The sequence below is a fragment of the Notothenia rossii genome (genome assembly GCF_949606895.1).
Source record: "Notothenia rossii genome assembly, chromosome: 8".
NCBI lineage: Eukaryota > Metazoa > Chordata > Actinopteri > Perciformes > Nototheniidae > Notothenia > Notothenia rossii.
The window spans coordinates 74,516,539-74,542,262 of record NC_136906.1 but is presented as its reverse complement, the minus strand read 5'-3'; the positions used below and the strand labels follow the sequence as shown (position 1 = coordinate 74,542,262).

Genomic DNA, 25,724 nt, shown 5'->3' with positions numbered 1-25,724 from the left:
AAATATATAAAGGTAGGTAAATAATAAAGACTAAAAGAACATTTAAAGTGTGGGGTTGCTAATAAAAAGCTACTCTAAAAAGAGTTTAAGTTTGGTAAAGGTCTCATCATCAGCTAGTCTTCCATTTAGTGCAAATGGATACACAGAAGCTCTTCTGTAAACTATCTAAAATGCTGCGTGGTTGAAGGTAGCTGCAGTGAGTTATGTTGCAGGCGATGAACTCACTGAGGTCGCAGAGTCGACCCTCCCAACCATCGGGACAGACGCACTGAAACGAGTTCACTCCATCAATGCAGGTCCCTCCGTTCCCACAGGGGTTGCTGGTGCAGTCGTTGATATCTAAAAAAAGTCAAGGGGAAGGTTAGATGGATTCATCACTTTTGGAAGAAGTAAACATTTAGTATTCAGACTAGATTACTAGTAACACTTTCAAGTATTTATAAGTGGTTCATAAACACTTCATAAATGTTTATTAAAGCTCATGCCGTTTTGATTGGTTCACACTAGCTGTAAATCCTTATGGTATGGACAAAGCTTTGATATATTGGGTTCACATTTAAAAATGATTTTAGACAGGTTTCAACACTTTAAAAAATACTTATTTCGGCTTATACCATTATTTAACATACATTTGAGTGTTTGATATATTTTGTTAGAAACTACCTATTGTTAATTTTCAATGATGAAGTTAAAAACATGTTACCATCTTCATTTTTCAAATTTAAGTTGACACATTTTGTTTGTTACCCTTATGTTGTGTTCGGGTCTCCCGCGACCCGTTTCAAGTTACAATTATATAATAACTACGCTCTAGTTTTTTTAAAATCGGAACAAGGCTTCATGATATCCTCCACAACAGCTATATAAACACTACAAAACTGATTTTGACAATTTTAGCCAAATCTGAAGGTCTCTTAAAAAAAAAAGAAGTGTATAATTTGGTGTTGGGGTCTGGGGAGAGCCAGCAGAATTATTTTGGGTCACTCGAGGTCAAATCTGGCCCAATCAAGATTAATCTTTGACTTTAGACACCCCTCCCCCCCCTTCATCCACTGTAACAATAATTTTAAACTTATTTTGGGGAGATTGTATTCTAATAATAGTCTATTATAGTCAGATAACGTAATGACCCACTGTCTTCGCTATAGGAAATATAATGAGTGAATTGAATCACATGTTTTACTTAAATATGTTGTGTAATGTTTTTTGGATCATACAGGATTGTACGGTTATGAATGCATTATAAGTTATTTATGATGTAGTTAAAACAATATTGGATGATAGTTATTATTTTGAGTGTTTTGGACTGAGATAAATCATGGGTCAAAATGTACCCGCGAACATCATGAACGGTAACAGCTTTTGAACACAACACAAGGGTTAATCATTTTAGGAATCTTTGCAGGAAGAACTACATTTTTAGTTTCAGTTGTAGGCATGATAGTGTACAAAAGAGGTAGAAATCTCAAAGCAAGGGTCTCTACGTACTCTCATGGCAGTAGATGCCGCTGAAGCCCGGGTCACAGAAGCAGGAGAAGTTTCCGGCGGGCTGGGTGATGCATCGTCCTCTCGGCCCGCAGACGTTTGAGGAGATGTGACGCACTCCGGCTGAGTCGTTGGTCGCCACAGCAATAGTGCAGCTGTCAATCACTGAAGGATAAAAAGAAAAACAGTTCAAATGCATAACTTTTCTTTGAGTAGTTTGTTCAGTCCTGGTATATCTTTGCAGACAGTTCAGTCACCTTGACACGGGGCGGTCTGGCAGTTCTCCTTCAGACGCTCACAGGTTTTCCCCTCGAAGCCTTCGGGGCAGGCGCAGTAGAAGTCCTGCTCCATGCTGTGGCACTGGGCCTCGTTCTCACAGGGGTTCGGATCACACGCATCTGAGGGGGTCCAGCCAGAGATCTGAGGAAACCAAGACGAGAGAAAGATAATTACTTTACAATAAGGGGGGGGGACACACAAAGAACAGACATTTCTTTAAAACTGCACAAACCAATATTTTAAATGAACTCTTAATTAAATCCCTGTAGGTTCATTATCATCAGGAGTGACACCGATCACCTAGTATTTAAGTGTATTTTTATTTTGGTTAGAAGGCAGACAAAGTGAGAAAGTAACTGCCTCTTTATCTGTTTATTACTTTTACGAGTTGGTGGAGACATAAACAGAGCCAAAACGAGTGTAAATATTGAGACTCAGATTCACCAGGTGCTCAGAAACACAACTCCAAATGACGCTAATGTTAATCCACGTCTAATGGGATTGAATTAGCATATTTGTTCACCATAACATAACAATGTTGTGTCAAAACGTGTCAATAATCAATGCATATAGGCTTGATTTAGTATGATTAGGAAAGTAAGCCTTCCATTTTATATTTATTTCTATAAGAAAGTAGATCCAACCAATTGGACATTTAAAAAGTTGAACTCCATCCCTTCATTTCCAATTAGCAGTTCCACTAGATTAGTACGTTAACTTGCCAAAGGCCACTCACTGAAATGGTTCTTAACTAATTATTAAAAACAAGTGAAGATGCAAGTATGCCAAATGAGCAGATGTTAAGTCTGTGCAGGTGACGGCTTAGCTTGGCTCTAGCCTCCGCCAGAACAAATGGAAAGTAAGTGGACGAGCAGAGTAAGCCTCAGAAACTGTCCCTAAGCTCATCAAGGGAATCTACGCTCTTGGTTTTACATCTGTGTGTGTGCCCCGCTAAATCTTGCAGGATTACTCTGAGACAGAAGCGTGACAAAAAACAGCCCATTATGAGCGCAAATATTGACTCTGGTCCAACATGGTGCAGAGCCGCAGTGAATACAATGAAGATAAATCATCCGTCATACCACCGTGACACAGAAACTAGTGACATCTTTTCCCATTTCTACCTGCAGCAATGCAGAGGTTGGAGTAAAAATCTCCCAGTGTATGTAAACAGAAGCCTGCTGTGCGTAAACTCCGTGTTGCACCCCTTCCCATTTAAGGTGCTGAACGTAGAGTTAGAGTAGGGTGAGGTCTGCGGTCACACACAGTTTATTTTACCTTAAGTGTTTTTGGGCCAGATACATTTTTTTCTTTGACTATTTGCCTGTGTGTGGTCAGGGGAGCGTGTCTGAGGGCAAGAGCGTCTATAAATCTTCAGCACATTAACGCGACTGTTTGGACTATTCACAGCACAAGGGACATTTCTCATTGCGCAGACAGATCGAGGCTTTATTTATAGCAGAAAAACCACCAGGCAACGTCATATGAATTACTTGAGGTCAACTATAAATACATTCTGCAATAAAAAACAGACTTTTGATGGTTGATAGCACCATTCAATTGGCCTTACTCTTCTTTTTACAAAGCAAATGGTCCTGGATATTTGAAACAAAACGTGTAAATCCATAAAGGAATAACTAGAATACTGCTTATTTAAGAAAGCAAATGCACATTGGAGCAACTTTATCAAATGAGGTCCTTTATTAACCTTTAAAAAAAAGCAGTTCACATATCATTGTGAGGTCCATATAGTAATTCATCTGGAGCTTTTGATCACATCTCATCCTTTTTAAAAGCATGGGTGATTCAATTTGTCATATCTATTTTTCCCTCAGCAGTTTTTAATACTTTCTGACAATTTCATGAACACTCTAATTGCAGTCACTCATCAAAGTCCTCAATTCCCTCCTCACCTCTGCTGACACCGGTTCCCTCAACATCCTCATCCTCCTTGACCTGAGTGCAGCCTTCGATACCGTGAGCCACACCATCCTGCTTACCCGACTCCGGGATATCGGTATCGAAGGTACTGCACTCAGGTGGCTCCAGTCCTACCTCTCTGACAGATCCCACTTCATCTCCCTCAACAATCACTCCTCTACCACAGCTTTAGTCACCCAAGGTGTTCCCCAAGGTTCAGTACTCGGCCCCCTCCTCTTCATCATCTACATCCTCCCCCTTGGTCCGATTCTCCGCCATCACAACCTGGACTTTCACTGCTATGCTGACGACACACAGATCTACCTCAGCACCAAATCCCCCCACAACCCCCATCTCACACACATCGAATCCTGTCTGACTGCAATAAAATCCTGGATGCAACACAACTTCCTCAAACTCAACAGCAATAAAACTGAACTCCTCCTCATCGGCTCCAAATCCACCCTCAGCAAAACCCCCAACCTGACACTCACCATTGATGGCACCCCTGTTTCCCCCTCCACCCAGGCACGCAACCTTGGCGTGATATTCGACCCCACCCTCTCCCTCGACCCCCACATCCGCCAAGTTGTAAAAACCTAATTTTTACACCTCCGCAATATCGCCAAACTCCGTCCCTCTCTCACCCGCCCCGCAGCTGAGCGACTCATTCACGCCTTCATCTCCTCCCGCCTTGACTATTGCAACTCACTCCTCTTCGGCATCAGCACAACATCCCTCAACAGACTCCAGCGTGTCCAGAACGCATTCGCCAGACTCCTCACCCACACCAAATCATAGCATCACATCACCCCGGTCCTCAAAGAACTCCACTGGCTTCCCGTCTCACACCGCATTCACTACAAACTCCTGGTCCTCACCTATAAAGCCCTCCACCATCTGGCCCCCCCCTACCTCACTGACCTCCTCATCCTCTACCAACCACCCCAGTCCCTCAGATCCACCTCAGCCGGTTTGCTCTCAATCCCCAAGGCCAAACTCCGGAGCTTCGGGGACAGAGCCTTCTCTGTGGCAGCCCCGAAGCTCTGGAACTCCCTCCCCCAAGACCTCCGTGAGTCTGATTCCCTCACCCTGTTCCAGTCCCGTCTGAAAACCCACCTCTTCAACTCTGCTTATCCTTAAACCCGCCCCTCCCCCCTCTGAACCAACATCCTCCTGACTGCTTTTCTGTTTTTGTTTTGTTTTGGTTTGTGTTTTTGTTCTTGTTTTGTTTTGTTTGTCGACCTGACTCATAATGTAAAGCGTTTTTGGGTCTAGAAAAGCGCTATATAAATCCCATTTATTATTATTATTATTAGTTAAAGATCATGTGATTTAATCGAAACCTCTAGAAATCATAGAAAGTTCAGAAATAAAGCCGTTGGGTGGTTATTCTTACCTCTTAAAAGGGGCTCATTATGCTAATTTCACGTTCGTATTTTGTGTAAACAAATGTCTGGGAGAGACATTCCCACTGGAGTTTTAACCTTTGAGACCATTTACATGCACACAAATATATACAACACATTACATGAAAGGAGAAACCCCCGAAAAACATAATAGGGCCCCTTTAACCCTCCTATTGTCTTCGTTTCCCCCCCCCTTACTTTGGTGTTCACTGTCAAATTTGACCGGTCCTGTTTTAACTGCTATTACAAAAACCATTAATCACCACCAAATTCCATTTAACACCCTTTCAAACTATAAATATTGTATCAGACTACTGGTATACATGAAAAACTGCAGTAAATATACAAAGAACAGACACTGAACATGTATTGCGTGATCCATGTGGGGGGATGGGCACATAAGAGCGGGAAATGTATCAAATTGTTCTGTGTGTGTGTGTGTGTGTGTGTGCCAGGTGTGATCCATGTGGGGGGATGGGCACATAAGGGGAGGAACACATCTAGAGTATGTGTGTGTTTTATCTGATCCTGATGGTTACTAATTCCTTTTCTTTATGGCGGTCATTTTTGACCGGGAACACCATGGGTGTTTCAAAGTTGACTAAATCATCCAAAATTCAATGAAAGTGGTGATCAGCCATTTTATATGTTCAAATGTCTACTGTGAAGGATATCATAAAGCCTTAATGCAATCGAATGTAAAACAAAAAAGTTATGGTTGATGAAAGTAGTAAATCGGTCAGATTTGACCCGAAGACAACAGAAGGGTTAAAGGTATACAATAAAGATAAAATGCATTACAAAGGATGTCACCTTCTTTGCAATGATGCTAAAATTTTCTTATTTGCAGCAAAGGACGAAAAATATACCAGTAGGTATTATTCATAAATCAAAGTATTATAGTTTTGATCCAACTAGGTGAACTTGAATATTTGTACCAAATTTGAGTTTTGTTTTAAACAAAATGACTTCATAATTTAAATTTGTTGGTGGCGCAAAAAGAAAACAGGGCAAAAATCATTAGGATACATCGTTTAGGGTTCATTACTATTGTGATAGTTTAAACCTCCATTAAGGAGGCTGTTGTTGAATTGCAAGCTGTTTTTAACATTATTCAGAATCAGCTCTCTGAACTAAAGCTTCTTTTAAAATGTTGATAAAGCCAAGGTAATGCTCTTTTCAAAAGCTAAAAAGACACCAGAGACTTCTTTGGATATTGTAACTGCGCAAGGAATAAAACTTGAAGTGGTTGCCTGTTATAAATACCTTGGTATCTGGCTTGATGATTATCTCACTTTTAAACTTCATGTCAATAACGTGCTTAAAAAGCTGAGGTTGAAGCTAGGTTTCTAGGAACAAGTCCTGTTTCTCGCTTGAGGTCAGGAAAAGGCTCTGTGACCTTTTGACCTGTACTGGACTATGGTGATCTGGTCTTTATGAATGCACCTGCCCATTGCCTGAACAAGTTAGATGCCTCCTATCACAGCGCACTGAGATTTGTCACTAATTGTAAAGCACTTACACATCACTGTATACCAGAATAGGTTAGCCATCACTTACTGTAAAGAGGCTCAGTCATTGGTACACGTTTATTTATAAAGCCATGTTGGTTAAACTCCCGTATTATATCTGCTCTCTGATAACACATAGCAAGCAGCTATTGTCTGAGATCTCATGATGTAGTATTGTTAGATGTGCCAAGAGCAAGGACTGTCTTAGGTAAGACAGCTTTTATGTGCACAGCTCTACTTGCTTAGAACAATCTACAGCAAGAATTGAAACTGAGCAATTTCATTCCTCTGCATGTTTTTAAAGCTAGTCTAAGTGAAATGCTTTTTGACACCAAGGGTACTTGTAAATGTCGATAACTATGTACTATGTGAATATAATGTATGATGTCCTTCATTGTTTTATGTTTCATGTGGAACCTATTTGCTGCAGGTCTCCCTTGAAAGGGACCAATCTGGTTAAATAAAGGTTTGAAATTAAATGAAAAAAAAGTTATTGAGCCACCAATGCTGCCATCCATAGAGCCACAACGACCAAATAATTACGCTTTTTCGGGTAAACAAAGGAATAAATTCATAATCTGACTTTACATGATCAATACAGTCATATCACCTACTAAGAGAATAAGGGTTCTCTTTCCTGGAACTCCTCGTCTCTTCTAAAGAAATTAGTCAAGATTACTGTAGGAATGGGCAAAAACACAATCAAACTGTTCTGGACTTGAAAGGGGAAACTAACTCAGAGCAACACGGCGCAGGGTGCGTTTGTAGTTTTGGCACTGCAGGGCAGGAATGTACACCGTGCCATAGCAGGCATCAGAGCTCGGTAGTATGCGGGCAGAAATCCAGCGGCGCCTCATTCAGAGAGGCTCATATTTATAGTAGAGATGCTAAAACAGGATTGGCTCCTGACCAGCAATGTCCTCCATTCAGGGCCCAGGAGATGCAGTGGAGTGTCAGTTTCCTCCCTGCTAACCTACATTAGCTTCCAACACACACTTCCATAATAGAAAGGCTGCAACAAGGACACCGATATGTCGTGTCTGCATGAAACTTAATGATCAATTACTACAGAAGCTTGCAGTGAAACCGTGGCTTAGTTTATTTGGCTGGAAACATTAGAGAACTTTTTGTGTTGGTACAGTAGTTGGATTACATAACGGTGCTGTAATGACTACTGCAGATTGAGTATTTGCACAGCACCACAAGCCACTTAACGTGTAATCTAAATCAAAATAGCCGTCAAGTATGTATTAGTATTATATTCTTTTTACCATATCATCTTGGATTGAATCAATTCCTTGGCATGTTTTGCCACATTCTGACTTTTGCTTATTGTATCCAAAGGGTAGGAAAAAGGTTGTTGCTGAGCAGTTCACAGAAAACAGAAATCCTAAAGTTATTGTTAAACAACAAACGCAATTTTGTCGACTACTTAATTTAATCAACAGTTCTTTCAAACTGAATGTCTCCACAAAGAAGTCAACTTTAAATCTTGTGTTTACCAGTCATACGTTTTTGGAAATAAGTCATTCAGCATGAAAAATAGCATTTCAAATAAAGAAAACTTAGTCGACTCAGAAGTAGACTAATCGATTAAGAGTGTGTAGCTCTAGACCTCCCACCATTATTGACCTGTACGCAATTTAGTTTGGATTGTAGACCTTTATCACAAAAAGACTTTCCTCTCCAGACATGTAAAGTGTCACTAATGAAGTCCTAAGGCTGTTCAAAACAAAGGCTAACACCAGAGTATAATCCGTCACTGTATCTTCAATAATCCAATGTGACCTGTGTGACATGAGACCCACCTCACACAGCTGTCCAGCAAACTGCGGTGGGCACTGACACACGAAGTCGTCCAGCACGGCGTGGCACTGTCCTCCGTTCTGACACGGTCTGCTCTCACACTTGTTCCTCTGCATTTCACAGTGAGTGCCTACAAAGCCTGGAGGACACTGGCAGTGGTAACTGCTCTGGCCCTCCTACAGGAAACACAAAGAGAGATGAGTTAAAGGTCCCTTATTATACTGCTTTTCATCAATATATCATAGGTCTCAGATATATACAAAACATGTCTCTGAAGTGTTTGGCTCCAAACACTAAACAGATCATTGCAGCATTACCCACAATCCCCTCTGTTTCAGCCCTGTTTCCAAAGTGCTGATTCTGTGTCTGTCACTTTAGATGAAAATAAGGAGCCCCTCCCCACGCCCCTCTGAGAGATATTTGGTTACAAAGAACTCAATGGTGCTTTAGGAGGAGATTCAGGTGATAAGGGGGGGGTGGGGGTGGGGGGGGGGTTACCTTGGTTGCTGATTGGCTAATGGTTACACAAGACAACACATCGTTATGACATCACAAAGTGGCCAAAATCTGATCAGCTCATTTTCAGACACATGTTGATGTAGAAGAGACATGAAGAAGAGGGGACACATGTTGATGTAGAAGAGACATGAAGAAGAGGGGACACATGTTGATGTATAAGAGACATGAAGAAGAGGGGACATATGCTGATGTATAAGAGACATGAAGAAGAGGGGACACATGTTGATGTAGAAGAGACATGAAGAAGAGGGGACACATGTTGATGTAGAAGAGACATGGAGAAGAGGGGACACATGTTGATGTAGAAGAGACATGGAGAAGAGGGGACACATGTTGATGTAGAAGAGACATGAAGAAGAGGGGACACATGTTGATGTAGACGAGACATGAAGAAGAGGGGACACGTGTTGATGTAGAAGAGACATGAAGAAGAGGGGACACATGTTGATGTAGAAGAGACATGAAGAAGAGGGGACACATGCTGATGTATAAGAGACATGAAGAAGAGGGGACACATGTTGATGTAGAAGAGACATGGAGAAGAGGGGACACATGTTGATGTAGAAGAGACATGAAGAAGAGGGGACACATGTTGATGTAGAAGAGACATGGAGAAGAGGGGACACATGTTGATGTAGAAGAGACATGGAGAAGAGGGGACACATGTTGATGTAGAAGAGACATGAAGAAGAGGGGACACATGGTGATGTAGAAGAGACATGAAGAAGAGGGGACAAATGGTGATGTAGAAGAGACATGGAGAAGAGGGGACACATGTTGATGTAGAAGAGACATGGAGAAGAGGAGACACATGTTGATGTAGAAGAGACATGAAGAAGAGGGGACACATGTTGATGTAGAAGAGACATGGAGAAGAGGAGACACATGTTGATGTAGAAGAGACATGAAGAAGAGGGGACACATGTTGATGTAGAAGAGACATGGAGAAGAGGGGACACATGTTGATGTAGAAGAGACTTGTGGATTTTGCACAATAGGTGAACCTTTAAAGATGCCACTACAAACACAAGGTTGAGGAACGGAGGTGGAATATACGTTTAATTAAAAAACATCCGTACCTTGCATGTTGCTCCGTTCTGGCACTGACCATGGCAGCCGTTGATGTCTGAACAGGAGGCAAAAGTTACATTTCATTATAAAACATTATGAATAACATGTTTTATTAAATGTTCCACCAACCTACAGTACAATGTGGGATGTGCACGGATTATCAGAATTTGGAAAAGAAATCACTAGTGAAGCCAAGAGAGTGCCAAAAAGACCTTGTATCGGTTGTAACTGGGCATGCATTGGATCCAGAAAGAGGGACTGGTCATGCATATTCGAATATGATTTGTTTGCCAAGACGAGAAAGCAAACGGGTTACCACATGTGGGAAAGGGAGTGACGCTAAGCTACACCTATGTTGTGAGTCCAGGAAGTGAGAGGTAGCCAGAAGAAGAGGACGCCAGTGGAAGGGCAGACATTTAAGAAGTGACTTTTAGACGAGGTGAATACTGACTGATGCCACAGTTTTGTCCAGACCATCCCCGAAAACAGTCGCAGAGATAGCCGCCAATCAAATTTTTGCAAGAGTAAGCGTTCACGCAGGGCTTTCCTGCACACTCATTTGCATCTGTGAAGGCAGGAAGTAAAGGGAGACCGAGTCCATCAATTGAAAACAAACCAAAGGAGAGGTCAACGAGAAAGAAAAGAGACCAGAAACCCAACCTTAGAAACCCTGACGGTGTCATCGGGGTTATTTGGTTAGTTAGGTCGGCTTGGAGACTGAAATATTCAACAGAAAGCTTTGTGTGGTAGAAAAGATGCTATTGGTTGCATACAGCTAAATGTAGGACCCTGTGTTGTTTAGCCTTTATTTGGGAGTATAATGAAACCTTAACAAAATAAATACAATTTAAAAACAATAATTTGTAAACAATTAGAATAATGCAATGATAGTTATATTCCCACAGTATATACATCTATGAATTTGTTTGCGAGTTTTATTGATAAACCACTTAATCGATAAAATGCCAAAATGGGACCCTCTCATGTCCTGAGAGTCGGTGGTGATCGTACAAGTCTAAACACTCAAAGTTATATCATTTGCAACACCCAGAAGTAGCACCTTTCAAAAATATATAAGTAGCTGAACACAGAATTTCTTGCAGGTTTGGGAAAAATGTCAAAGCCTCCCATGGCATTAAAATAGAAGAAAGGCGACGTGGTGTTTGAGCTCTGTATGTGTTATACTCCACAGTAATTGCTGCCTTTGTTTAAATGTGAGCTTACCCCACAATAAGAACAAATATACTTCCGTCTATAAAGAAATCTATTAGTTTGACTTATTAATTGAATTTGAATGAAACGTGTCCTGTTATGGAAGCTATCACCTTAGACTGAAACTGAATTTAATTGGGACCCAATCAGTTATTTTATTTTCCTGAAGTTTCCCAGAGCTCCCGCAGAAAAGCTTCAAAGTCACAACAGCTGACACATTCATATTTCAACTGTTCGAAATGAATATAATGAGAGAAAAGTCTTCAGTTTCCCGAAAAACCTTCAAAGACATCAAAAGTGTTATAACAAAGAAAAACAACGCTGCTCAAATATTCACAGGAATGGAGGAGGGGGGGGGAAATCTGCAGGGAGTCCTGCTGTGCTCCCTCAGACACACACCTGTCCTCTCTACACACACACACACACACACACACACACACACACACACACACACACACACACACACACACACACACACACACACACACACACACACACACACACACACACACACACACACACACACACACACACACACACACACACACACACACACACACACACACACACACACACACACACACACACACACACACACAGTAAGACAGGAGGCCAATGGCCGCCTGTAAGCTGAGATCTGAGCTGGTAAGATGACACTGAACTCTTGGGATCTCTTTCCTACCTTCCGACATACACACTCCTAACTTGTTTACCAGTCGTAATCCATTTCCTGGCTTCACGCCGGTCACGTCCGCTTTCAGAGACAGGAGCGATATAAAAAAAACGATGCCACCAGCAGCAGCAAACAAACAGCCGGATATAGACACACTAGTAGCTCATAAAGTCATTGAGAAAAAAAAGCTGAGCAGCTGCCCAGGATATCAACAGCGAGGCTCAGGTTGCTGGTGGCCAATTTTTTATTCTAAATCATATATCCTGAGCTCTGTGCCGAAGTCTCAGAGGCCATTTCATTTGTTTTACGGCACAAACAGGAAAGTAACGGATACAAAAACACGTCTTCCTGTAGAAATGAAGAGTTTGTTTGCCAAAAAAGCTAAAACACAGGAAATGTTATACTTCTTTTTTGAGTGCTTCTCACCAGAGGCTGTTTGAAATACTGAAAGCATGAATCTCACCTATCTGGCAGGTCTTTCCCTCCCACTGTGGAGGGCACACACACTCAAAGCCGTCCTCCAGGTCGACACAGGTTCCTCCGTGAGCACATGGACTGGATGCACACTCGTCCAAATCTGAGAAGAAAACACTCTTAAACTCACGGTCTGCTTCCTTTGATCTACTGTACATGCAACATTAAAAAAAAAGTGTTTGAGTTTAGGCACGTTTAAGAACATAGTGAAAAGGGACGTGGAGAGGTGAAGAGGGTTGTGTTAAGCCCCTGTCACACTGTCCCGAAATTGACACCCGATGGACACACGATTAAGGAAATGTTCAAATTCGGCTCTGATCGTAACAACATCGGGCCATTCGTGAGGGCATCTTAAGCCATCGTATGACCGCCGGTGGAGTTTCTCAGGCTCCGGCAGCAACTTCGTGAGCGGTGGCAAAATCCGATGTTGCTACGATCAGAGCCGAATTTGAACATTTCCTTTATCGTGTGTCCATCTGGTTGTTTTATTGCACAACAAAATCATGTAAACATATTATGTAAATAACCCAATTTGTGTTCTGTGAAACTGAAAAGGATATAATATATTATTTTGAAGGCGAGGAAGTTGTTGTTGCTATGGAAACAACATGACGGAGAAACCTTAATATCTTCTACATATAAAGACGGAGAAAGTAAAGAACAAAGTCGGAAAATATCAGCACAGTATCATAATACTTTAACATAATTGTTTGTGTTACTTTCGTTGCAGTTGTATGTCTTAAATGTAATGTAAATGTTGCCTTCGTGTGTGGTTCGGGGCCATCTTCGTGCGAAATTCACAATTCCATATTCGTGTGTCCATCGGGTGTCAATTTCGGGACAGTGTGACAGGGGCTTTAAGAGAGCCTTGATGTATTGAGAAGTTAACCTTCAGTTAGTAGGAGTGAGTGTTTGGAAAATAAGTTACAGAGATAATTTAAATGTACACCAGTTACTCACTGTTGGCACAGGTCAGACCCTCCCAGCCTGGTGGACAGTGGCACTCGAACCCTGAGGGAACCTCGTGGCATGAACCGCCGTTAGCGCAAGGATTGGAAACACAGGCGTGCTCAGCTGGAGGGTTTAAAACAGAACAACAAAATGAACATTTCCTTAAAGATTCAGAGGTTTCAAGGCATTTTCTTCACTTAGTCCCAGTACACATTAGAAATCATGTTTAAAATGTTTCCAATGCTAAACTCAAAATGTTAAAGCTAGCATGTTTCACTAGGATCTACACTGAACAAAAATATAAATGCAACACTTTTGTTTTTGCTCCCATTTCTCATGAGATGAACTCAAAGATCTAAAACATTTTCTAAATACACAAAATAACCATTTCTCTCAAATATTGTTCACAAATCTGAAAAGATCTGTGATGGTGAGCACTTCTAACCCTAACCCTGACATGTCACCCATTGAGCATGTTTGGGATGCTCTGGATCGGCGTATACGACAGCGTGTTCCAGTTCCTGCCAATATCCAGCAACTTGGCACAGCCATTGAAGAGGAGTGGACCAACAGGCCACAATCAACAACCTGATCAGCTCTATGCCAAGGAGATGGCTGACATGTTAGGGTTAGGGGTTTAACCCTAGGGTTTTCGGACCCCCCAGACCCCCCTAATAAAGCAAAACTGCACATTTCAGAGTGGCCTTTTATTGTGGCCAGCCTAAGGCACACCTGTGCAATAATCATGCTGTCTAATCAGCATCTTGATATGCCACACCTGTGAGGTGGGATGGATTATCTTGCCAAAGGAGAAGTGCTCACTATCACAGATTTTTTCAGATTTGTGAACAATATTTGAGAGAAATGGTTATTTTGTGTATTTAGAAAATGTTTTAGATCTTTGAGTTCATTTCATGAGAAATGGGAGCAAAAACAAAAGTGTTGCATTTATATTTTTGTTCAGTGTATATATATATATATATGAGTGCATTGTTTTGGATGTTCTTGCTGTAGGAATCGCCTAATAAAAAGGACTTCCTTATCTTACTGAGCTTCTACCACAAAGGGAACGAAGCGGAAAGATGAAATGGTGTACATGACAGAAGAACGAGCCTGATTGAACAAAAAAGTGTGTGAATGTCCTTTTTCAAAGAGAGCAGCAGCGTGGTTTCTCTCTCACCGATCTGACAGGTCTTGCCGGAGTATCCCTGAGGACAGGAGCAGTGGAACTCGTCTGGTTCTGTGTTCATGCAGGTTCCTCCGTTCACACAAGGGTGGTGCCGACCGCAGTAATTCAGATCTGGAGGAAGACGCACACGGACAGATTTGAGCTTTCCTGAAGTGCAAAAAGATTATTCTGCAGGAAGGACTGACTGGCACTGAAAACAGAGCCTTGTTACCATGCTGTACGAAAAGCAAATTCGAGTCTCTGGTTGAGTAATGATAATTCATTTAAAGGTGGGGTAGGTCATTTTGGAGAAAGCAGCTCGAGTGCGCTAGAATTTGAAAATACACAACCGGAAAAAATCTGCCACTTCCTTACAGAGCCCCTCCTCCAACACACACGAACGTACACACGAATGCGCACATGACCAATGAGGGCACGAGATAAGTTTGTGCACAGATGGAAGGCTGACAGGCAGGTAGGCCATCCAGTTACTTTAGCGGGGCCGGCTCAGATGATTGGTCGTGCTTTTTACAGCACCACAGCTTCCACAGGTGAATATTTTTATGGATTTTTTGTCAAAGCACTTCAGATATTCATTGCTATCGGGATGTTAAGAGCATTCCATGCAATATAACAAAAAGTGTATCTCGAGCCGGTTTCTCAAACTTACCCCACCTTTAATCTGAAGATTTACTTTAGTCAAATTTGTGTTTTTTTTGGGGGGGATGACAGAGACTAGAATATTGAAATGTTAAAAATAAGGGATTTTATACATCCCCCATATACGTTTGTTCCACGTTTTTATTGGAGGAGTGTTACAGCCTCCTCATGGCTCCACACCTTCAGACTGTTAATTGGATCGACCCCGTGAGATCACTCTTTGTCCGTTTCACCATCCTATCTTCACTCGGTTCAGACCACCAGCTGTCAGCTCTGACAGGAAGCTCCGAGTGTTTCCACACACACTCTGCTGCACTGCATCATGATGGAGCCTTTACAGTATTTACAGATTACAAAGCCTCCTAGATGTACCTTTATGGTTACCTTTTACATGTGCAGAAGAAACTCAACAAGCCCCCCGTCTGACCCCTGCCTCAGGCCAAAGGCCAGGTCAGCCTAAAGCTGGTGAATAAGAGAGCAGGATCTGTCTCCACCGGGGATCTTAGGACCATTCTCATCCCCCGAAGAGCCCTCAGTGACGAAGGCATTCGGGGATCGAGTGTCCGTGCTGCTGCTCGGATCACACGGCAGTAAAACTATCCAGCTGAGAGAGGATTCAGACCTCATATGTAGGTATGTCAAGGCAGGGGTTCCCAAACTTTTCAGCCCGCGACCCCCAAAATAACAGTGCCAGAGACTGGTGACCCCCTGTCGACCCCCTGTCGACAGGTGCTAGTGAATTAATTTGTTTGAGAAACAGAGCCTCGTTGCGGGGGGAAATTATACAGATGGCTAGTCCGCCCCTGAAAATGTCTATGCAAACGTTATTATTAATAATAATTTTTAAAAAAAATATATAAAAAAGATTTATCAATTGTTTTTAAACAATTTTTATTTTACATTTTTACTTTGTAATCATCTCGCGACCCCCCACTTTGGGAACCCCTGTGTTAAGGTACCTTTAAATGCAGTTTTTTTTTTAAAGTTTGGTCTCCTAATATACAGAACAAAAATATCACCATCATTACATCGCCCGCTTGATGGGACCACATCATACTCTGTGATATGATTGGCATTGACAATATTACGTTTTGTTATTGATTTAATAATTTTTCTATTACAGTGAGAGTTAATTTCTCTCCATTTGTTGGCAAAAAAAAAAAAAAGGGCGTTTAGTATAATTCCTATTATTAATCTGCCAAAAAGTGATTGTAACTGAAACATTGTTCGATTTATAAGATGTCAAAACTGTGTCTGAAGGGACATTTAGAAGCCCAAAAATAAAGAAAATCTGTTTATTATTTCATAAAACAAAAAATCGTCATCAATGTAAACCTGCAACTAGGAACATGTGAGATAATACTAGCAATAAATCAAGATATCAATATAGTTGCCAAATATTATAATCAGGTAATTATGTATAAGATTAATCGACTGATCGTTTCAGCTCTAATAATAGTTTAAAATAACTTTCCATTTGACGGGAAGCTCAGGTTAAATGTTGGGAAATGTTAACAAATGCGTTCACTGTACTCTAAAGAGCCAGAAAAGACATTTCAATTCCAGCTGCAAATGACTGAGCAGCATTATTTTTACAGTTTTCTACATGGTCATATGTGGCTCCTTCAAAAGTATTTTCTGTTGCACCTCTGCTCCGAGTAGCTCGCTCGTTTCTTACTCATCACACCCAGGCAGCTGTAGCTGGAGGGGACGTGCAGGACGAGAGCTGTGTGTGGGAGGCGATTAAAGAAAAGAAAACATGGACTTGTCCATACCTTTATCGCACAGCAGGCCGCCCCAGTTCCTCTCACATTTGCACTGCCACGGGACGTTGCAGGTCCCGTGAACGCACCCCGGGAACAGCATACATTCATCACAGAACTGCCCCTGCCAGCCGTAGTTACACCTGTCAAACACACACGCATAAATCACTCCACTCATCTAATCCCATTACCTGCTCTCTGAGGAATCCCTTCTTTCATTGGCTGTTGAAAGACATTTCTTTGTCTTGGTTATAGATCAAAACAGTGTTTGGTATTATACATGTGATGACATTTCGCAAAGTGTTGAAAGGTCCCTATTGAACAAACTTTAAATGAGACTTCACTGCTTTTCAAATGCATCTGATACCAATCTTAGGTAAAGATATAGCACTTCAAAAAGATGACAAATACATATAAAAATGATTATTTTATATTCATATCTTTTTATATGTTGTACTTGGGGGAATCAAAAATCAAGTTGTTCTGTATCTTGTGGACTTCTCCCACTTCTTGTGTGGATATATCCAAAAGAAAGTCAATGAAACTTGATGAAAACACACGATGTATTACTCACTTAAACATTAAGGATAAGCAGACCATCCTGACTTAAAAAAAAAGGTCTTGATCACTGTCTTTAAGACCAGTGACAGGCTGCCCCAAAAAGCCAAGTGTCCTCTAAACCAAAGCCATCACTGAAGTTGTTTATGCATGATTATAATAACATCATTACAAAGTCTGTAGGAAGAGGCTGATTCAGGACTCAAAGCACTGAGCAGCTAAATGCACACAAGAGTCAAAGACAGTGAACTTGTGTCTGCTTGATGCAGTCGCGTGCAACCTGCCCACAGTGGAAACACCTAATATTGTATCTGCTCTTGTGTCAACCTATCCCACGGCCTTCCGCCAACTAATCTCAGTGGAGGGTGACATTCCAGGGCAGGAGGGTTAAGAATACTTCCAGCAGCTCCTGTGCTCGGGTTAGAGTCTGCAGCTACGAGGGTGGCACGGTCAGTCTCCCGTACTGAGAGCAAGCTGGAGACAACTGTGTGTATCCACAGTGTGTGTGTGTGTATGTGTATGTGTATGTGTGTGTGTGTGTGTGTGTGTGTGTGTGTGTGTGTGTGTGTGTGTGTGTGTGTGTGTGTGTGTGTGTGTGTGTGTGTGTGTGTGTGTGTGTGTGTGTGTGTGTGTGTGTGTGTGTGTGTGTGTGTGTGTGATCCTGCAGCTTCATCGAGCCAGCTGTCTCGTCAATTGACTGCTATTTTGAGTCTCCTGCAGACGGCACCACTGTCTCTCTGAGAGACGAGGCCTTTCGGAAATCTCAGGCTGGGGGGGGGGGGGTGGGGGGGTAGTGTACGGGCACTGGGGAATACTTGGCATGCTTTTCCCACTGTATATGATTAGCTTCAGAGGGTCTGACAGCAATGTGGCAATAAAACTAACAGACCTCCGGCAAGGAGACTCCTTACAGCTCTTTACGCTTGAAGGTATAAAAAAAAGAGGTATTCTGTGGTTTAATTTTTGGCCACATTGATATCATGATTAGTCATGAAGCCCTCGCAGCGTAGGCGTGAGGTAGAAATGTTGACATGTCAAAGTTAAACTGCATAGCCAAGAGATTTTTGTGAAAAGGCAAGCCTCTGACGGATATGTCAGAACAAGCCTAATGTGTCCAAATAAAAAGCCTCAATGCAGCGGCGTAACAACAGGCACGCACCAGCAAACGAAGCAAAGCCCAAAAAGCTGCGATGAAACAGAGGCAATCAAAGGAGACAGCGAGGGATTGAATACCAGCTTTCTGCGTGACCTGAGGCTTCATTACATTCGTGCCACTGCAGGAAGAGTCTTTACTGCCTCTCTTCTATTCATGTCACTTTCCTGTTGACTGGCACTTGACATTTGGGAAGAATAAGCCGCTTCCCCCTGGTGTCTGTCTGTAAGCTGGACTAAGCATCGAGGCAGACACACAGAAATTCGAAGCGGTTTCCCTAAAACTGGTCATCCCCCTGTCTTTCCTCGGCTCCGAGCCAAAGCCGTTTCCTAATAAAGGAAGAAGTGTCTCTTTCCATCTGGCAGGTGGGAGGAGGGGGTTTACAAATGACGACGGGATGCACCACATCCTGGAAACGTGGACCTATGGGGCCAGTCTACGTCACTTTATCGAAACTGTCATTTCCACTTTCAGAAATGTACATAACACGGTGGGATATTCACTTCCCTTCCTTCAAGAAAGGACTGCAATGCGGATGGGGAGGGGATATGACGTTCACCAGTGGTCAAATTCACACACCGACGAGTTCCCTTTCTTCTGTCCGAGCAGCAGAGAGCAGATGAGATGCTTGGTATTCTGCGGAGGATTTCAGGTGGCTAAAAATACAAGAAGGCAGGCGCGGCTTTGCTTTTCTTTTGAAGCGAGGTGAAGATGCCCACGAGGGAAGAGAAAGGCTGACACATAAGAAACACAGGCTACAACAAGTGAAGGCGCCTCCGTTTGGCACCTAAAAAACATTATTCTTGCTGTATTTCACACATTGAGCATGGGGGTTTAAGAAGAACAAAGCTAAGAAATCCAACTGCATTGTGAACATCAGAAAGAAATACAAATCCTGAAGAAGAAAGGTCACATTTCTGAGTACGAATCCCGCTAATCTTACTTGCATTCCCCTGGGGCGGAGCAGCTGCCGTGTAACAGGTCGCAGCCTTGCTTGCAGATTGCTGAGGGAAAAAAAGACAGAGAGAAACAATTCAAAAAGGTGCCGTTTGAACTCCATTGGAGACATTTTCACAGTAAATCACATTATTATTATTATTATTATTATTATTATCTTTGAAAAAAGGGCCAGAGAGAGGTGGGCGGAGGGGTAGCTTGTTTGTTTGCCGTCGCTCTAACGAGTGCAACAAGACGTGAGAATTCGTGGCACCCTGAGCGAGGAAGGGACAACTTTATAGCCTGCGTGTACAACTCTTCCCCCTCTTAAAAACAACCCAGCCCCTCCTCCTTTCACCCTTCGTCTACTAAGGTCAGTTGGATGATTTATTGAGGCCCCCCCACTCTCTCTAGCACCACCCACAAGCAAGCCCTACGAGTCTAACGATTCAAAATATTGCATTTCAACCATGAGTTTTGAAAATTGTACTTTCAAAATGACTTAGGATTTACTTGAAAATATATTATGTTCATTTTTAAAATTAGATTTTTGACACAATAAAAGCCTTGAATGTTGAATCCCCTCACCTGTCCTGCAGTCTGAGCCCATCCAGCCGCCGAGGCACAGCTGGGCTCCCGACGGCTCGCAGCGGTAGTGTCCAAAGTAGTCGTCCCGAGGAACACACAGCTTGTTGCACTTGTTGCTGTAGTAGTTTTCGTCGCAGCGCAATCGGATGCGGTAGACGATGCGAGCCACGGGTCCGTCGTGCAGGATGGTCTGCCAGGGGTCTCCGGGGTTGATCATACCGGTGTGGATGCTGCGCTCGATCAGCAGCTCCTCATCAACTGAAACGAAAAGAGATGATGAAGGCAAATCAGTCACGTCAAAGTTGGGAGTATGTGTGTTCTCATTTGACCACAAAACAAAGAAGATGAACATTTTTAAAAACACCCCCTACTCTCCTTACAAATCACCTGCAACCGAAGAAGACTGAAGAAAAGAATACCAGGATAAATGTTACAGAAAGGACTAGATAGATAGATATATACTTTATTAATCACAAATTGGGAAATTGTTTTGTTACAGAAAGGATTTAGGAGCTTAGGTACCATCAAGACTAATTCCTATCAAGCAACTAGGGATGTACTGCTGTGGCTCAGGAGCTAGACCAATCAGAAGGTCAGTCCCGAGTCAACATGTCGATGGGTCCTTTGGCAAGATCCTTAACCCCAAATTGGTTCCGATGGCCAAGAGGTGTGTGAATGGTTTAATGGCGACTTGTATATGGAAAAGCTCTTTGAAGCGTTGTATAAACTGAAAAAGCGAAAAATAAGTGTATGTCGATCGATTTACTATTTGACCAAATTGTTTCCCTAAGGATTCGGAAGAGACCAAAAGAAATGCAGCTTATAAAAAAAAAAGGGAAGAAATATTGGATGTCGTGAAGTGGACAAAAACACGACTCTAATTGATGGCTAATTTCATTCTGTAGCTGCTGGATGTGTAACGGTACGTCCACACAGCAGCTTTGAAAAAATCTTGGAGCTGGGCTCAGTTTCACCCACTGTCTCTGCCACCTCCCTCCATGCCTGGTTCCTCCGGTTTGTATCCCGGTAAATAGTTCTGGTCGTAAAGAACCGGGTGATTTGCTACCGTAATTTATCGTTTGGAATATGAGGAAATGAACTGCGGTCTGGCTCTCCCAGCTTGCACGCGGTTTGATTGGCTACTGTCAGATTTGCATAAACGGGATTTGATTGGCTGACGCTTCCAGCTCAGCCTCAAAAGTTGAACATTGCTCAACTTTTGAATCCTGAAAATCCTGAAAATCCTGGAAATCTTCACTTTGCTTCCCCACAATGCAGTTCGGCGAAAAGCGAGGCAAAGGGACGTCACCCCCATTCAAAGTCAATGGGCAGAGAAGCGTTGGAAGTTTTTTTAAAGCTGCTGTGTGGACGTACCGTAAGTAAACCACTATTCAATATCAACGTAAAAGCTGATGATAATTCAAGTGTTGAGTTGCTCACAAAAGGGCCAGAAAAAAAGTCCTTAAGCTGTCAATGATGTAATAAATTCATCAGAAGATTATATACACTACGATCTGTATGTGTTAGCATCTCAGCAATAAGACAATCAGCAGAAAATCTCACTACAAGTCAACATCGAGATTAACGCAATAAGCCTTCATAACTGTGTTTCAGTCCGTCTTCCCAACAGGAGGAAAGCAAACACTCAAACAGACCTAAGAAGGCGCCCATCTGTCATTGCATTTAGTAAAAAATAGTTATTTGAAACACAGAAAACCGACAATGATGTGGAATCTCCCTTATTCTGATGTAAAGTCACTCCCTCACAAGAAGAGTGGATTGGTATTCAGCAGAGGGAAGCTTTGATATCACATTATGTGCCTGTGTGGAAAGTACCCACTGAATTTTAAGTGCGCAATTGAAATTCATTGTCTGCAAATTGATCTATTTTCTGGTGAAGGCTCACAACAGCGGTGCCTCTGAGCTGTCTGTATGTGCACTGTCATGTCGGGAGGTTGCTACCATTTAGCCTCCAGCGCGCCAACGCTCCCATTAAACATTGTTTGCCTCCGAGGGGCTCCGGCTCGCAGAAAGAAAGCAATCTTTATCACAGTGGGATCGAAGCCGGCAAACAATCTCTGTGGAAATAGGGGGTCTGCGATTTCCTTTTCTTTTCTTTTTTCACTATAGCTTTGGACTGCAATGCACCATAGACATTTTGAAGCAGGAACACACACACACACACACACACACATGCACCTTCCTCTGCTGAGGGACTGACACAATGTCAGACAGAATTAAGCAACAATAACAGAAATAACCCCCGGCAGTTGTCAGATAGAGAACAATGGGCTCCGGGCCCACAGTCCACTCGGTGTCTAAACACTGAGCCCGGGCGCCCAGTCCACTCCACTTCCTGCTCGATAAACACAAGGAAAACAGCCGGCTGCCTTTCCTGAGAACACAAGGGGTAACGGAGGGGTGCGGGGGGGGGTGGGGGGGGGGGGGGGGGGGGGCGCACTGGAGGACGTGACGCCGGAGGAGAGGAATCTCACTGACAACACGCTGATGGGCTCTTACGTAGGACAAGACATCAGGCCGGTGCTGACTCAGGCTAAAGAACACGTTTCAGTGTCCCACAGATACACCGTCATGAATTTCAACATTTCACTTGGTTGCAAATGTCTCTTTTTGCGAACATCACTGAAGGGTTTCTCACCAATTCCCATACTTTTTACTTGGGAGGGGATGGCGGGAAAGGGGATCAGAGAAAGATTGCATGCCCAAAATGTACCTTTACATGCTTGTAACAAACATGAAAGCAGAGGCAACAGTAAAAACATTAGATACAGATGTGCCAAGTGGTCACAAAACTACCCGATACAACTCCATGTCTACCAGCTGCAGTTCAGGATGATCAGAGAACTAAATTACCTTTAGATGGATGCTTATCTTAACACTAAAACCGCCAGAGGTCGCTGTATACCTAAAACCGCCAACGGGTAACATTTACCCGCTATTGATTTGCAAGGTACAATGTTCTTTTATTTATCATACAGAACAGTGAGTTTTGATCGCACAGGGATGAAACGTATACCAATAGATTGTGTGGACTCAGCTTTTCATATGATATAGTTTGTGCAGATGGCATGAAGTATAAAATATCGCTACCAGTGCTGATTTAAACGCTTGGTGTTAGACTTGTGTTTTGTTTAGGTACAAATCTCTCTATCTCTCTCTCTATCTCTCTCTATCTATAAATATCTATTGATCTATCTGTAATGTTCTGTTCTATGGACATATAATTGTCTACATAAACAGACGACGCGGACTACTTCTCTCTTTCCGAGTGTCCATCTTTATTCAACTGGCACGTAACCTGCACACATGCATTAAGTCCTCAACGTGAGCTCAGTCATCCAAGATCTTGTATTCTCCAAGATGTTACAATATCTATAACTATCTCCCTCTCTGTCTCTCTATCTATTTATCTCTCTCCATCTATCTCTCTATCTATAAGGAACCGCAGTAGACAAAAGGCGTTGCTATAGCAACACATCGTGTTTGCTGCATTTTCTATGAGGTAAATATTACCCGCTGGCGGATATGGGTATAAACTGCAGTTTTTTTGTCGATTTTTTCAATCTGATTTCCTATTGACAATTTTTAACAACAGAGGGTGCTATATAACACACTTTCAGGAAAAGTCACGGACTGGGAGACTTCAATATGTTATGGAAAAAAAGTGACATACAATTAAAAAACAGCTGCGGGTAACATGTACCCGTTGGAGGTTCTAGTGTTAAATAAAAGTATTTGGTAGTTCTATTGTAGAAACCGCCTTTGTAAATGTTTCATCAATATGTGGTTGGATGTGAGCCTGCAGATTCCTGTGTTGTCTGGGTTTGTCCAAAGGAAATAGGTGGAGATCCAGTTCTCAGTGCTAATAGGAAGTAAACTAAAAACCAAATTAGTGTTGTTGTCTGAATAATAGAAACAAGGCCATGCATAATGTGACTGCTGGGAGTCTTAAAGTGTCACAACATCAAGCGATCAAATGCCAGCTCTGTCAACAAGTAGCAGTTAAAACAAAACCTATTCTACTATCACAAACTATTACTCCCTAAAAATGGGTTGTAGCTTCCCTGAGAGTTAAATATGGTACAGTATTCCTTTATCATGTTATATCTTGAGTGTGTGTATGAAACAAATGCTATTTTTTTTACCTAAACCAAGTATTTGCTTTGATACCAAGGGACAATTAGGTGGCTTTCCTACACGTTGTAACAAATTCATCTTTGATCACAAACTGTGAAACTCAAGCTCTGATTTCTCAAATGAAATGTTTGTGAAGTGATGCATGTGCCATGACATTACATATTAAACTGTGAAAACAAATCAAAAATAACATAATGAGTGTGACCAGCAGGACAAAGGCTACAATCGCTCCTTCGACTCGCTGCGACCCTGCAGACGTTTCCCACTTCAAGCAGACGCCCCTTGTGATCTCTCAGTGAGGTTAAAAGGAGCATTTGTTCCAGACGTTAGAATTTCTTGAACCCATGACATTAAGGTTAAAGTCAGCTGATGTCTGCGCCCTGACAGCAGCCTCAGTGCGGCTTTTAAACAGCGTCCAACACAGAAACAATCAAACCTGGGTGAGCTTAAACATTTTTAAAAATCACATAATTCTTACTTTGATATAAAAGCAAGGCACGCGTTTCCTTTCTAATCTTATGCCAGTGAATTGAATCAAACAGGCATTTATTTTGCCACCTTAAAGCAATTTGGCTGAGACTGAAGTGCGAGAGGCAGAAAATCAATTGGACGGCTTCTTAAGCAACATTAAGGCCTTACATCCATCACAACCATCTGAGCTAATTACTGTGAATCTACACAGTTACATGAGGCTCTGCGACTACACAAGGAATGCGACCGTCTAATCAAAGAGCTATGATGTCAAATCTATTTCTTCTCCATTGTCTGCGTCCGCGAGTGGAAGTGCGTTTGAAGTTGTGGACAAAACAGGATGTAATGACCTCATAAATAAAATAGCAGCATGTTTAGACTAGAAAAGGACAGCATGGAATATAAATACATTCATGTACATATTTCAATGTACAGAACGCTTGAGACCTGTGAAAAATGTCACCGCGTCCACGGATCAAAGCTACATCCATTCCATGCACACAGACATTTCAGTCCTCAATGGGTCCTCTTCCTCCCAGACTGGGCTACTGCTCAGACGGGAAAAAGGGGTTACACAGGAGTCCACCCAGCGGACATAACTGAAGGAAAACAGGATACAGCTGGAGCGCTACAGCCAACACAGCCGAGGAGAACCAAGACGTGAAGTCTATATGAAGCGTCTTGAGGGGCTACAGTATACGGTTCAACATGTTTTCACCTGCTACCTACAGGCTTAAAGCAAAACACTTCATTTACAACATGAATACACATTGTGTGATTTAAAGAAGTGAACAGGAAGTGTCATACGCTCATTATTTTGAACTTTAACCTAATTTTTGAATGCAGGGTTGTAGCTCACATTTAAGATTATTTTCAATTCGTCTAAAGATTATTTGAGTGCTATCTCAATGGAAACATCGGAAGATAAAGAAAGAAACATCTCTTATAATACTCCAAAG

At 42.3% G+C, this 25,724-nt stretch overlaps 1 protein-coding gene across 3 annotated transcripts in view; it reads right to left on the bottom strand.

Annotated features, from left to right (window-relative positions):
* The window catches only part of jag2b (jagged canonical Notch ligand 2b), a 57,711-nt gene that overhangs the window by 10,781 nt on the left and 21,206 nt on the right, over positions 1-25,724 (bottom strand). For 2 of the 3 annotated variants that reach the window (XM_079644770.1, XM_079644768.1), the window contains exons 4-15: positions 20,137-20,394; positions 19,556-19,616; positions 16,914-17,044; positions 14,491-14,610; positions 13,320-13,433; positions 12,349-12,462; positions 10,452-10,565; positions 10,009-10,055; positions 8,413-8,586; positions 1,743-1,905; positions 1,489-1,650; positions 226-339 (exon numbers count right to left, since the gene is read on the bottom strand). In XM_079644770.1, coding sequence (XP_079500896.1) covers positions 226-339; positions 1,489-1,650; positions 1,743-1,905; positions 8,413-8,586; positions 10,009-10,055; positions 10,452-10,565; positions 12,349-12,462; positions 13,320-13,433; positions 14,491-14,610; positions 16,914-17,044; positions 19,556-19,616; positions 20,137-20,394 — 1,572 coding nt within the window. The remainder of the gene's footprint in view (positions 1-225; positions 340-1,488; positions 1,651-1,742; positions 1,906-8,412; positions 8,587-10,008; positions 10,056-10,451; positions 10,566-12,348; positions 12,463-13,319; positions 13,434-14,490; positions 14,611-16,913; positions 17,045-19,555; positions 19,617-20,136; positions 20,395-25,724) is intronic. The other variant, XM_079644769.1, reaches the window with a different exon arrangement.